The sequence below is a fragment of the Tinamus guttatus genome, unplaced genomic scaffold (assembly GCF_059628265.1).
Source record: "Tinamus guttatus ecotype Peru unplaced genomic scaffold, ASM5962826v1 Tinamus_guttatus_pri_ptg000038l, whole genome shotgun sequence".
NCBI lineage: Eukaryota > Metazoa > Chordata > Aves > Tinamiformes > Tinamidae > Tinamus > Tinamus guttatus.
This window is the reverse complement of record NW_028288572.1, coordinates 4,290,501-4,305,861: the sequence shown is the minus strand read 5'-3', so window position 1 is coordinate 4,305,861 and position 15,361 is coordinate 4,290,501. Positions and strand designations below refer to the sequence as shown.

Here is a 15,361-nt window from a genome sequence, read left to right as displayed (position 1 = left end):
CAAAAATATTCTTAGTATTAGGACAAATGATCAGTTATTGGTAACAGTGGAAAGTGGATTTTTCATGTAAGGGATATGCCTTTGGTGTATTCCTAAGATGTTCTGTGCATGTTTCTTCTCCCCAGGCCCAAGTGCTTGCCAAGTAACAGCTGGTCAGGAATTCCTAAAGACTGTGAAACTCCTGTTGTCGGACCCAAGTGCTCTGCCTCTGCTCTCCAGCGTTTACATCCCCCAGTGTGACGTTGATGGTGCCTGGAGGCAGGTACAGTGCAGTGGCCCTCCTGAGCAAACCTTTGAGTGGTACCAAAGGTGGATTGATGAGACTAATGGAGGTGAAACTCAGCCTGTTGCTAGCGTATTAAACGTAATAACTGGATATAAGGAGGCCTCTTCCAAAGGATTTTCAGCTTTTATTAAAGCTTTATATGATGCTAAGCACCAGAATATCTTCCCAGTATTCACCAAGTATTCATCCTTTGCTGATCTGCCACCTGAAGTGCTGGAGGGCAATCTGACAGATGCGTCTGAGAACATCTTACTGGACCCATATATATTCTGGCAACTTCTGAATGGACAGTTGACCTATTACCCGGGAGCTTACACTGATTTCAGTGCTCCGTTAAGTCACTTCGAACTTCGGGATTGTTGGTGTGTTGATAGCAAAGGAGAAGAGCTGCAAGGAACTAAAGCAAAAGTGAACCAGGTCCCAGCATGTAAGTAAGAATATCTCCCTGCAGCAAGTGCTTCTTATCTTTGGTTTTATAGCCCTCTGCCCTCCTCCCACCAAAAAAAAAAAAAAAAAAAGGCTTTTCAAGTACTGCAAAGTAGGAGATAATGACTCAGAAAAAGTTCACTGATACAACCATTACTGTTAGCCAGCAGAGATGGGTAACTCATTTCTGGAAAAGAAGTGGTCACTCAGCTTTGGCAAGCTTTCGAAGTTACATATCAAGTTAAGATAGATTTTGTAATTTGGAACATGGATGTAATACGTTTTCAGAAGGTCCATTGGCCAGGCAACAAACGTTGCTTTAAAGTCAACAGCCATATGTGAAGACATCAATGGAAAAATCACTCTTAGGCTACTCATAGTTTAAACAGTTTTCGAGAGTGCCTTAAAATTAGACAAGAGGAATTTTCTTTACTGTTTCTTATTATTTGGTCAAAAGAGAAATTTATATGTGCTAGAAATCAGTTGAAGAGTAAGACCAGTACTTAAGTTTTACAAGCTGCTTGTCTAGAGCGTTTTCAGCCGAGCTATTGGATCCTCTTTGGGGTTTACTTCAACAAATAAATTACATCATTATAAATTTAGTCAGTAAAATGTTTCTTATCGCACAGTAATTTTCCAGCCATGAGGAGGAGACAGGACAATGAATGCAAAACCTTTAAAAGGCGAAAGAAAACAGGAGGTCAGATCAGTTCTGTAGGCAAGTGGGGAATAAAGGACACAAAAAAAGAGATTAACACAGAGCTGTTTTAGTAGAGAAGTTTTCACTGAGCTGTTTTGGATTTGCCATATTTGAATGGAATAGAAGTATGAAAAGGACAGGGAAATTGCTGTCTGCCGCTCTGGACCCAATGATTATGTTTTCTTTCCTTTCTCACAGTCTTCTGTGTATCCACTTTTCAGGGCAAAGACTGAGAGACAGATTTATACAGATACATTAACTCTGTGTGTAACCTATAAGAAAATGGTATTTTAATGCCACTGTGGCTTTAGCAGTTACATTTGGGGATTTGGAGAGCTGAGGAGTATTTGGTGGCGCCTGGTGCTTTTTGATATTTGCTGTCATATAGTTAAGCAATGATGAGTCTGGTTGATTGCAGGATGACTATCATGAGTGCAGGAAGAAACAGAGCTTGCTAACTGAAAGACCATCTAGTTTTCATGCACAATTTTTTATTGAATTCAGATGACAGGAACTAAAATACTCTTTGCCTTCCACAGGCCCTGGTGTATGTGAAAGTGTTAAGCAGGAAGCCATGAAATTTGTGGAGGAGGCAGAGCAACTCATCCTGGCATCCAATAGTTCCCACTTCCCTTTTGGGGAGAGCTTTTTAATGGAAAAGGGAATACAACTCTCAAACAGTGACCTCTTACGTCCTGCTCAGCCCTACGAGTCAGAGATCCGGCTCTCTGAAATGCTGCGGTCGGGCAGTGATTATGCTTTGCAACTGGCTGCTCAGTCGGGTAGGTGAAAGGGAAACGAGAACTTTTAATTAAGTTATAGCCCATGATACCTAACAAAGCACTCCACATTCAGCTTTACTGAAAACAAGTGAAACTCAGCACTTGTAATGAATTGGTGCAGTTAACCTGCCTACTCATAAGCTGATTTCAGTCAAATCATATATATGATACTACACATATATTTGTCACCCATTTTGTATGTGCATTGATTGTATTTTTCCCTCTAAAGTGCAGGAAACAATCAGATATATGCCAATGTGCTTTTTAAAAATGTCTCCTCCTATGAATGAACATTAATATCTTTCTCTTACTTATCTTTTATAGTCTTGCGTTTTTATTGGCTGAATCACTTTACTTTAAAAAATTCTGCTGGGGAAGCAACCCAGCGGGGATTTCATCCTTACATCCCACAGTGTGATGGCCTGGGAAACTGGGAACCAACTCAGTGCTACGAGAGCACAGGTGAGCATTAATTAGCAAAATTCTCTGAGTGGTCTGAGCAGAGAAAAACTAAGTAGAATTCTAACAAAAATAAATAAATAAATAAATAAATAGAGTAAAATCTGTATTCTTGTAGCCAAACCAAAGAAAGATGAATTGGATGAGTACACTACAAGATGGGTAGGACTACAAAATTGATGGAGGGAGAAGCTCAAAGGGCGCGTTATAGAGACACAAATATTGGTGATTCAATATTTGCTCTCAGCTAGTAGTGTTCTTCAGGGGTAAATTCAGGGGCTCGTCAAAGTCTCCATTAATGACCTGTGGTGCACTCTCATCAAGTGTGTGGATGATAGCAAATTGATGGGAGCAGATGATGAGCTAGAGGATGATATGGTTGCAATGTAAAGCTTCTACATTCTCATTTCAATCACTGCTGTCACGTGAAGTTCAGTTATCTCTATTAGTTAATTATGACTTACATTTATTGCTGCTTTCTGTAGCACTGCTAAACATGAAAATCATCCCAGAATCCAACAAAATTAGCATGTGATACTACAATAGAACATCTTAAAATAAGGGTGCTTTTCTTCCCTGGCCAGGTCATTGCTGGTGTGTGGATGAAAGAGGACGCTATGTCACAGATTCCTTGGTCTCACGCTCAGCAGAACTCCCCAAATGTAAGTTTCTTTATTCCTTAAAGTCTGTCCTTTTCTGTTCTTATATATTTTAATCTTTACTGAAAATTCTTTTATCATATGGTATGATGCAAGGCTTGGTTTTAACTTTGTAAGAAAAGAGAAAGTTTTGTTTTTCTGCTTGTTTGGCCTCAGATTTACTGCTATTATCAAACACCACTCAAGTGTTCCCTGCCTGACACTGTAGCACATCCTAATGGAGACATGTGAAAGAAAGAGGGGTGCACACCTTATCTCTACGTTAGGTTTGAGGACTTGGTTATGTTGTACCACACCTGTGTGTTTTTCCTCTTTACAGGCCAGACGTCATGTCAGCGATCTCAAGCCAATGCCTTAATTTCCAGTTGGAGACCGAGTGGTTCAAAGCAAAACTCTACTGCAGCAGATCTGTTTGTCCCCTACTGCCTTGAGGTGACTGAACATTATTGTGGGAAGAAGAAACAGAGCTTCCTTCATTTCACTTATGCCATGCCAAAGGCCTATTCAGTTCCAGTCTCTGCTCCTTTAGTATAACTTATGCATTCACATTAATGTGCAACAAAAGGGTCCGATCAAACAAAAAGCAGGTGTTGCCCTCTGGAAAGCAGAATTTAGGTACCTCTTAGGCAAAGACCAGGACCAGAAGCTAAGTCTTTGCACACACTTCCCTCATAAAGGCTGACTCTGCTTATTTGTTATACAGGGCTATGATTAAAGGCACAACTTAACTCACAACCTTTTAAGGGGAAACCTTTTTTTCCTGTGCCGTCAGAAATAATTCAGATTGGAGGGACTCAGATGCAGACTTCCCAAAATAGGGTCTATTACGCTTCCAACAGATATGGCAGTGAGGGGGATGGAGCTTTGAGACTGGTGGGCAACAGAATACCATTTCAAATGTGGTTATATGAGAGCTTCATCTCAATGTACAGTTTCCTTCTGCATATTAAATTGAGTGGGCTATATTTGATTTTTTTATTGTTTTGTTTATCCAGTCAACATTGTTGTGTTAGTCCACAAATGTTAATGTGATCCAAAGTACATATTTTTACCATGTTTGGGGAATTCTGATGCTAATATAAAAGATATTGCTCTACAGGACATGTAATCGATTCATTTTAGACAGGAGAATATGCCGTGCTTCAGAGATCCTATGCAGATGTATGGTGTGTAGATCCTGTGTCAGGAGAAGTATTTCAGCGTGGCACCAAGGATTCAGACGGCAGCCCTGAGTGTAAGTAGTGCTCTACCCACAGCCTGTGTCACCCGTGGTAAGGCCTCATGCCTTGCATCATATTTATTTTTCTCTTCAGAATGCTGCCCATGAAAATGTTCGAAGTTTACAGTTTAATTTCTTAGTGATATCACATATATAAGGATGTTACCTTTGAAATGATAGTTAGAAACAGTTACCTCTTGCTTTCTTCACTCAAGAAATATACTGATCTGGGCAAATTGATGAGCAGGCTTCTATGTATATCTTTACCTTCTGTTTCTTACCACCACAGAAAATTCTTTGGCTCATGGGTGAGTTTTCTAGGTAGTGAATTCCTGAATAATGGAAACTGGGCCATGTGCACTCACTGAGTCTATTTTATATAGTCCACACCTGCTCCATGGAATGAAATTAATTCTATATTACTTTTATAGTGTCTGCAGAGACACATGGTGCATGAAGCGCTATTTCTAAATGGAAACAATATGTTATTAACAGCTAATGGCCTTCTCAAAAATTCTTACTAAAAAGATAGATTTGATCTAAGTTACACACAGTCAAATTTATGGCAGGAAAGGATTCAATTAATGCAAAACGAATATCAGTGTCATATTTTGTATCTCTCTCCTATTAACTTTATGTAAATTCATATAACCTGCACTTTAATCTATGAGAAGAACATATATATATATATATTTTTTCTGGTGGAAGTGAAATTCTATGCATTCTAGAGTGATTCAAACTTCAAATTACGTGTTCCGTGACTATTAACTTTCTTACTTACACAGAAGAAGCCTGAAATTATTAAGTGTTTTAGAGAATTGTGCACATTGCTGTAGTTCATTTTTTTGCAAGTGGTCAATTTGTTGTCTTCAGTTCTGAATCTTGCGATCCATTGCTCTCTTTAAGGTCCTAGTTTCTGTACCATGCTGAAATCCAAAACTAGTTTACGAGAAACTGGCAAGGGCTACATCCCACAGTGTGAAGAAGACACTGGGATCTTCTTGCCCACACAGTGCAGCCAAGATGAAGAAAGCTGCTGGTGTGTCTTTGGTAATGGAGAAGAGGTGCCGGGGACACGAGTTAGTGGAGGACGACCTGAATGCGCAAGTAAGTTGATGTTTGAGGAAAATTGCTTTCAATCAAGTTCAGCTCAATCCCAGATCACAACTTTATTTAGTAGTGGGTTGTATTAGGACAAACATTTCTTTTTCAGACAGTTATAGAGATTTTTTGCTCGAGTTCAGTGATTATCTTTGTGTTACAACAATATTTCTGAGATTTCAAATTCGCCTGGGAATGATCTCCAGTTTTCTTCAGGGTTCAAGTGCTGTGTTAGGGGGAGAGGGGAAGGGGAAGGGATCTTTGATTTGGTAACCAATTTTAAAAGTAAGGAAAAGTTGAAAAAGTTGAGCTATTAAACTTAGCTAAAAAGTCTATGTGAACACTTTGCCACAGACTTGAACATGGTCCAGTGTGAGCTGGCTGTGGGATTAAAAGCTGTTCAAGTGACTAAAATAAAATTTAAAATATGTATGTTTCTGCCATTTCTATTCTTGGCTTGTATCCATAATTATGAAAGGGCTGTGCCAAAACGCTACATATCCAGAGAGTATTTTCTGCATGACCAGAGCTGTGAAGAGTAGGAATTCAGTCATAGTTTCCAGCATGACATCCAAATGGGAGAAATCTGGATAAATTTATTTTCTGATGTCCTTTATGGATTTTCCTCTGCTCTCTTTCCTCCAATCACTGAAGCAGAACAAATTAAACTTTCTTCAAGGCTATGCTCCAAAGTGCAATGATTAATAGAAGCTGTAGGTATGATAAAACCTTCAGCACAACAGTTAGTGCACCATCACTGTTTCCATAATTTTCATGTCTTTTTCCATGTTTTTTAAACTGTGATGATCAGTAGATTTGAGGAGACTAGACCACATAAGAAGAAGATGCTGGAGCTTTCCTTTGCATTTCTGGCGCTTAGGGCAACACCTGACTGTTTTAGCCCAATGGCTGTAATGTGTTTTAATCATATAGGTAACTAACTCCTCAATCTTCATGGAAACCAACTTGCAATGATGTTTTCCTAGCATCTTCTTGTAGTCATAGAGAATTATACAGACAGGATTTTGTGGGAAGCCTCAAGGAGGTCACATGGACATATCTGCACATTGCAGTGACATGCAGTATGGAGACAGCACGTCCAAGCAGTATGGATATCTCAGATATCCAAGCGAGTGCTGAACAAATTAGCTCCAGAGCTAGCCAGTTGAGTGGGGCTATCTAGCTCTGCAGAGCAGAGCTCATTAGTCTAATACGTATTGTGGCCTTCCTGCTTTCAGGTTATGCTCTAGTATCTCTGTGGGATGCTGGACTCTGTATCTATATTACTATTTTGTTTGTACTAGTTGGAAAATCACCACATGACTTTCTGATAGGCTTTCTGAAGGTGAATAAAAGAAAATGGAAGATCCTCTGGTACACTAGGGATAAGTCAGAACTCATCATAAATGCTAAATCCTTGTTTCATCCTTATTTCCATGAAAGCTTATTTTCTGGATCTCACCCTAAATTTCAAGCAATTTTTATGGAGTATGATCTAAGAGAGGATCTAAGTGTGACCTGGGATAAACCCTAGATAATTGACATTTTCTTGCATGTGTGATATTTCTGGTAATCCTGTAATGTTGCGCTTTTCCAAGTGGCAATAGTGACTGAGTCTGAGCTGAGGGAGATGTCAATTGATTCAAAAATAGAATAGACGTAGAGTTTTATTGACAGATATGTGCTATTTTCTGCATAGTGAGACTTAGCTTCTTTATCCGCATAGAAAGATAAAGAGGCAAAAGTTATTTTTTTCTCTCAAAGTATCTAGTTTATATCTCTAGCCCTGGACAAAAGGAAGGGGAGAAACTATTTCACCATCTAGGGTGTGTTGTCTATCAGAGAAAGAAACCATTGTGATGGGAAAATGCTATAAATTTCTTCTCCAATTTCAGGACAGCTGTAAACAGTAAGTAATAACTTCAGGGTGCCCAGTGCATGCAATACGGTTTTCATTAGATTAGTCATTTCCACTGGGGATAAGATCCAATTTTTTCTCCTTGACATGTACCAGATAGCTGATGCCAAGTGTCCTAGCAGTGCCCACAGACACTTCCTTGTGCCCAATTTCTGCTGCCCTGAGATAGGGCAAGGAAGGCCCCAAGGGCAGCGACTTCTGAATCGAAAGCCTTAGAAAAGCCTTGTGGAAAGTAGTGTCAGCATTTGGAATGATTCTGGTTCAGTCCAACAGGATCAAGAAAATGGGGGAAGAAATCTAACTATAACAAAATGGTGCATTTTGATAACAGTGGTAATGAAGATGGAGTCTGTAGAGGACTTAAATGCGCAAATTATTGGCTGATTTGTCTGATGAGGGACTTGAATTGAAATCTGTGAACCATGCCAGGAAACCATCCATCACTTTTATGTTATTTTGGAAGATTATTGCTCTAGTTTATGCCACTAACTCTCTTTGGAACAGACAGTACCAGACTGTAGCAGCAAATGGCTCAGAGTAGGTTTAACCTTCTGGACATGGGCACTGGAACAATAAAGAGATTGTAGACTGAATTTTATATACTTTTTATAAAATATTAATAAGAATTGAAGTTGGTGTGTCTCACATTGGCGAGAATAATTATTACTGTCTGTTTTATAGTGATATCTTTTGATCCAAATTCTCAGGAGGTGTATTGTAAGTTTGTAAGGCAAAGATGCCATGTTTCCATCTTAAATAAAGAGACTGCATCCAGAATCACAGAGTGAGCAGAGGAGGAATGCAATGCTCCATTTACAGAGTAATTACAGAACACATTTTATAAAGGACACTTGTAAAGTAGCATATGTTTGGTAAATCAGAGAGATGAATTTAAAAGTCTTTTAATTAGACATTGTAATGTCCAGGATGGGCAAAAAAAAAAAAAAAAGGTGCTTTAACATAATGGATCCAGATTTTACTCTGACATATTTTAAGCTTTAACTGATGTGGCAGTTAAGTATTTAATATCCACAAGCTCCAGTAGAAGCGAAGAGAGAGATTGATCAGACCTGAACCTCTTTGATCAGATCTGAACCTCTTTCTCAGTGACTCAAGAGGTTGGGGCTGATCTTGGCATTGGTGTTTGGAAAATGATCCATATGTACCAAGCAAACAAGTTTCAGGATATGAAAACTTCTATACCTATATAAATATATATTTTGGGGCATTTTTCTTCTTCATGCTTTGTAGCTCAAGAGCTCAGAAGTGTTTATCTACTACAAGATTTATTCACTAATGAGGATAGCAGTTAACTAATGTTGAGTAAAGCAGGGCTTTTGTACTGATCAGTAGAAATTAAAAGTTGCGGATAGCCTGCTAACTGTCTTCCCCGAGCACACTAATGGGGTGAAATGACTGTATTGATGCAGAGTGAGTCGGGATGCGGACTTCACGTGCCAAAGTTCGATGTAACATGTAGGGACCTGCTGAGTTACCAGAAATACACTGATGTTCCTGGAGACACCACAGACATGAGGCTTGATCTTAAGCTTTTCAAGTTCTGTTCAAAAAACAATTGACTTTTTGGCCCTGACTATTGCCAGTGGATGTCTTTTGTAAAGGTTCACTCTGCTGATGGTTAGAAACCTTCTTCTTATTTCCTGCTTACATTTATTCCTGACCGCTCTATGCTTACCTGTTCTTACAAACGATGCACGTAGCATTCTGGACCCAATGCATTACCCATCAAAGCCTTTTGATGAGCCTTTTCATCAGCTTTACTAAATGGAATCATACTGACTTCAAGTAGGATCAAAGTTGGTGTCAGAGGTTTTCACTGTTGCTGTAGAGATTATTAGGACATTTTACTGTGAATGCTTCATTACTAACATATCTTCTTTTTCATATTCCTGCAGGTCCTCGATGTGCTTTGCCATTTGGTGTCTCCTCTGTTCTCAACGGAGCTGTGTTTTGTGAGGATGTTTCTGGGGAAACTTCTAGCATTCAGCAGTGTCAGCTGGTGTGTCGCCAGGGCTTCCACAGTGCCCATTTGAGGACGTCGTTTCAATGTGACGTGCAGCAGCGGCAGTGGGTCTCCACCGCCCCGCTCCCACAGGCCTGCCAGAGTACGTGGAAACCACCATGAGTTGGGAAGGGCACAGATACATACCCTAAAAACTACTTGCGTCATGAAGCTGCCTTGTGAATTACAACAAGACACAGCAATTATATCAGAGTTCTAAATTAAGCCCCATTTTCTGCCATCAGCATCAACAGCATCTGTCTTTTGCCTTATGCTAGAAGCAGTCCCCCTTTTCTGTAATAATATAGTTATAAATAGACATTCAATCTACATGCAGATTTTCTTTGCAAGTTAAAAGATGCTGGCACCGTGAAATGGTTCTGATGGAACCACTTAGCTGTGGAAGAACAGATGAGCACCAGATGTTTGCATCTGGCAGAACTTGACTGTTTATTTGCATAATCAAGTCACTGTTACTTCTGCATCTTTTTGTAGCAGTCTGTTCTTTAGGATTGCTGCAGTCTTCATCAACTGTTTTGTGGTACTTTTCAGACCATATTTCGTTTAAGCACTTCAAATGCTGGAAGAATTAACTGTCTACCCGATCATGAGATCGGGTGTCAGCATTAGCCTTTTCATTTTTTTTCAATAGTTCTGATCAAAACAGCAGTTCTTAGAACCATTGAACTCTGAAAAATAGAGGTCTTGATACCAAATTTGTAGCTACTCTTCATCTCCTGTTCTGGAATCTCCTATATTTAGGCATTTCTAATTCCCAGTCTTGAATTACAAATGCACACAATTTTTAACTCAGATTTCAGTCTGAGACTTTTGTCTGTCCTTTAATCATATGCTGCCTTTCTGTACCTTGTTCTGAAGTAACTTTAGTGATTGTCTAATGGCAATTGAATAACTATAAAGCTAAAGAGGAGCACATAGCAATCCAGCAGAAGCTTCTGCTTAATGCAAGCTGAGGGACTTCCCTCAGTAATTTGTGTCTACAGTAGAGCAGGACTTTAAGGACAGAGGCAATTTAAAAAAATAATTATAACCAAAAAAAAAAAAAAGGCAATTGATACTGGTTGAATAACCTTCACGGTAATGGAGAAATCACCACAACGCATAGCGGATAATTATCCATAGTCTTAAAAATCTTATTTCCTGTTCCTTATGTGTGCACTTACCAACTGTTGTCAAGTCTGATAAACTAAATAGATAGATGTCTGGGTGCCTTTTGGGAAGAAAGAGGTTGTCCAGTCCTTTGGTCCTTCCCACCACCCTTCTTGGAATGCCCTTGGTTTTCCCTCAGGTGTTTGGGCCTGGATGTTGTATCGCAGCCATGGCAATTACATGCAGGGTCCACGGGAGAGGTGGTGAGAACGAGCTCTGCCAGTTCCCCAGGCTCGTGGTGAAGGCAGCTGGAGCCCTTTGGGGGCTGCGTGACAGCTTTAGCGCAGTGCTGAATCTGAGATAACAAACCCTCCATGAAGCCTGGGAGCAGCATAATTCCTGTGGAGTCTGGAGATTTGTGCTTTTCCTCTAGCTAAGTAATTCTCTGTTTCTGTGTTGTCCATAGAAATGTTTTTGACATCTTGTGTTCATTTGTTTGTCTACTAGAACAGAAAATCTTTATTCCCCATGAGTTTCTTTCCAAGTTAACTGTTTTCAGAGCAGCATTCATCCTTTAACAATGAATTAGCTTTTTCTGTCCATTTTTTTTTTTTTTCTCCTGAATGCATGGACATGTGTTTTTTGCTTCTGGTATGCTAAGCAATTCATACTGCTTAGTATCACTGATAACAGTCTTGTCATTATTTACAGCATCCACAAGCTGGTTGTACTTTCTTCTGTCAAATCACTGGCAGAAGAGTTAGCAATTATGGTGCTCAGAAGTGACTCTTTCTGACTTTAGAAGAGATAAAGTTGCTCAGTTACGATCCTGCTCAGATTTTCATTTTGAGTCTTGTTAGCTTACAGGTTTCTCATTTACCTGTGTGCCGTGCTGATTGCTTTGTTCTGGTTGTCCATCCAAAATCCCATTACGTCAATGTCCATGCGAACACAGTGATATTCTATCAAAATTATCTCCTAAAACTAGATCCTAAATACATCTGACAAGCTATGTTTTTGAAAGTCCAGAGAGAGTTGGTATTAATTGCTCTAACCACATTTAATCTCTTTACCACCAAAGTCCTTCATTATTTTGTCTGAGAGAGGGAAAGCTTGAGAGGTCAAGAAATCATGTCTTCTTTTTTCTTTTTTAAGTATGGACATAACCTCAACTTTTACCTAGTTCTCTGAAAATTCCTGTCTGCTGAGACCTATTAAAAATAATCATTAATGATCCAGACTGTTCCTTAATCTTCAGTGAGTTAGATTCCTCTTAATCATTATTTAACTGCATCATCTGGCTTTTTTCCTAATGCAAAACATAAGTATTTATCCAGCATTTCTGTTGCTGCTTATTATTTGTTACTGACAACTCTACTGCTCCCATATAGTAACAGGCAATACTGTTGGCTCAAGATCAAAATTCAGATCAGTGCTGTCTTTTCCCCAAAGCAACTTTGAAAATTGGTTTCTATATTAAATAGGCTATTAATTGTCTTTTCTACTTGTGTTTTAGAGCTCCAGTTATTTCAGACAGTCCAAGCTCAAACACACTTTCAACTCCTACTACCTCCTCAGAAGATTTGTAGTTCTGACTACTCGGGATTACTCCAGGCCTTCCAGATTTTTATTTTAGATGAGATGAAGGCTCGTGGTTTCTGTCATCTGCAGGTAATTTTGCTCCAGGTAGTTAAGGAGAGAAAAAACAAGGAGAAGGGCTTTTTAGCTTTGCATCCACAAAAGAATGGGAAGACAAGAAGATGATGTGAAATCTGTCAGAACGGTTGGTTCAGGATGCTGGGGCTCACTGTCCTAACATCATCAGATAATCTGGATTGTAGCCATAGAAGCTATACCATATCAGTCCAATATTTATGAAAAATATATTTTGGTGGAAATGAATGGTTGAATTTGGCTCAAAATGATGAATGTTTTCACTATTCTTGCAGTGATTAAATGACCTACTAAAAATACATTTCCCTACTTCTGTATTTTGGATTTTTCTGAAAATACTGCTTCTTACTAAGGGTATGCCTTGTGTGGAACAGTGCAAATAAACAGGGAAAGACAGGAGCAAGAAAGATCCAGGTTCACTAACCTTGCTTCCGCTTAACTTTGAATTCAAGGTAAATGCATTTGGAAACACCGGGTCAGTTTCTGTCTGCGATGACTCCACAGTGTCCGTGGAATGCCTGAGCACGGACCGCCTGGGAGTGAATGTCACCTGGAGGACTCAGCTGGGAGACATCCCTGCTGCTTCACTCCCTGACTTGCATGATATTGGTAGGTTTTTCCTCTGATACTTCTGTGAGTGAAGTACGCATTGGGTACGTACTCATTAAGAATAAATGATTGCATTGCTTTTTGGGTTGAACTTGGGAAAACCACAATTTCCCCAAAACAAATTCAGTAATTGTCAAAAAATACGAGTGATTTTTTTCTAAGTGATTGTATGTTTTCTTGCTCTATTTATTATGCTACTTTCATCACTAATGTGACCCTTTATCTCAGAAGTCCTAGAGCAAATATGCTGAATTCATTGATTGTTGGTAGACCTTCACCATGATTTCCAAGCAAGTTAGGGAGTGTGTTATGATCTTCTTCCCAAGCAGTCAATTTTTCTTGTTAAAAATCAAGAACTACAAGATATGTCCCACCTGCTAGATATATTGCAAGTTCAAATGCCCTCTGTGTCAGCATTACACTAGTTCTATGCTTTGTAATGATGTTCAGAGCACTAACTATAAATATATACCACTATAAATAACTCTGCCTGCACATGTTCCTCCCTTTAATTTTGTGCACCCTAGAGCAGTTTTTGTCCAGTTGGAACATAGTTCAAAAGTCTTCAGAACCTGGACACTGGGTGTAGTGGTTGTGTGGTTACTGGCTCTAAAATCTGTTTGTGTTTACATCCATTCCATTGCAGCAATTATAAGGGAAACATGAATATAAAGCGGTTTGTAGAAGGTGGGTCAAAGTAGAAGTATGTTTGGTTTTATGCTAAAGTTTACTTTAGAAAATGTTCTGTATCAAGGGCATTACATTTTTGACCTTCTCTTCACTATAGTTTTCCTTTAGTATTAAAATTGCTTTTCGGGAATTACTGTATGCTATAAGAAGAGGCAGTATGAGTCTAGTCTAGGGGACATCAGACAACTGGTTTGCTGCTCCCAGTGGGCGGCTGTGAGCCTGCTGTGTGTATAGCCTGGGCACCAACAAGCTCCATTACCCTCTGAAGCAGCTTTGAATCTTTCTATCTGAGATATTTTCTGTGTCATCACTGGTTGCTTACACACTGTTTATGCCAAATGGCTCCCTAGTTTGAAAATCGGCATTATGAAAATAGCTTCGCTCTTTTTCTAGGGTCTTTATAGGTAAGTAAGAAGTCTTGCTTTTGTCCTGTGAAGTAGCTGAGAAATAAGATAATAATAAAAAAAGCTAAACAGAAGCACAACATGCATATGTTCCCAATGAATAAGTAGTCTCAGATCCAAATCACTCATGAATGCTTTATTACTTTTTTTCTTACAGCTGTTTCCGTGTATTAAATTTTGAGGCTGTGCAAATCCCTTCTCGAAGGAGTTTATACCAATTGGCTTTGCAGCTTAAATCCTAGGCCTAAAATCTTGAGAAACACTTGCATCAGTTTCTCCCTTTCCTGCTCAACAGACATAAATGCTGACTATTAAAATCAGCTTTCACTGGCTGAACATTTAGTAAACAGTTCCCATCAGTGGAATTGGAGGAGATCCCTGTTCTATACCCTAGATATTTTAAGCCTTTGCTCTCAATTTTCCTTAAAGGAAAAAAAAAATCAAGTTTACTTTTTTTTTTCTTGTGCTTTTTGATTTTGCCAATAAAGCTCTAGAAAATGGTCTGATCCTTTTCCTGTAGAAATCAACATTTCGTTCAACAGTAGCAAACCTTACATCAGGCTTCCTCCCACTGCAGAACACGAGGTGCAACTATTTGCAAGATATTTCTGTATGTGAAAAGATATGTTGTCACTCCAGACATCCAAGTCCCTAAAGATATACCAGGCTCTGGATGAATGCCCAGTAAGAAATCTTCTCAGTTTGAGAGGAATTTCAGTAAATTTAACAAAGTGTGAGGTACGTGGTAGCTTCAGTTGCCAAAATTATGCAGCAAAACAGGAACAAACCCAGGAAAGTCCTGTTATATCTGCAGAGCTGATATATGCTGAGCATGTGGAGGGTCCTGAGAAGCTCTCCTTGGACCAGAAGCCAGATACCAAGTCAGCAGGGAACCATGACCCCAGGCTGTGTTGAAAAGTGCTTAAATGAGGCAGTAGTGCTTCTCGTGGGGCCATACATTGTCCTTTTTGACACTGATTCTGGGCAAGATGTACCCAACAGTTTGCAGTTGCAAAGGCCAGCACAAAGCTAAATAGTTCTGTGTTGACACCTTCCTAGTTTCCTAAGACTTCTAGGCTATTTGATGAGCCAAGCTAATTTGTTTTATTTGCAGTATATGAACGTGTATTTATGTAAGAATATGTTAGAATTACACACCTGTTTATATACTCTGTGTATAAAAGATAGTATACATATATGGATACATTGTGTGGTTATATAACAATCAAATATATGTGACACTGTTGTAAGCTTTTTCAGTATAGGAAAAAAAAGAAAACTAAAGGAAATTCAACAGACCG

The 15,361-nt window shown here is 39.2% G+C and overlaps 1 protein-coding gene across 1 annotated transcript in view; it reads left to right on the top strand.

Moving 5' to 3' along the window:
* The window catches only part of TG (thyroglobulin), a 143,574-nt gene that overhangs the window by 17,735 nt on the left and 110,478 nt on the right, over positions 1 to 15,361 (top strand). Inside the window, exons 10-19 of the mRNA XM_088534927.1 lie at positions 126 to 713; positions 1,952 to 2,194; positions 2,519 to 2,656; positions 3,238 to 3,315; positions 3,632 to 3,744; positions 4,435 to 4,546; positions 5,438 to 5,638; positions 9,467 to 9,676; positions 12,200 to 12,354; positions 12,810 to 12,966. Coding sequence (XP_088391053.1) covers positions 126 to 713; positions 1,952 to 2,194; positions 2,519 to 2,656; positions 3,238 to 3,315; positions 3,632 to 3,744; positions 4,435 to 4,546; positions 5,438 to 5,638; positions 9,467 to 9,676; positions 12,200 to 12,354; positions 12,810 to 12,966 — 1,995 coding nt within the window. The remainder of the gene's footprint in view (positions 1 to 125; positions 714 to 1,951; positions 2,195 to 2,518; positions 2,657 to 3,237; positions 3,316 to 3,631; positions 3,745 to 4,434; positions 4,547 to 5,437; positions 5,639 to 9,466; positions 9,677 to 12,199; positions 12,355 to 12,809; positions 12,967 to 15,361) is intronic.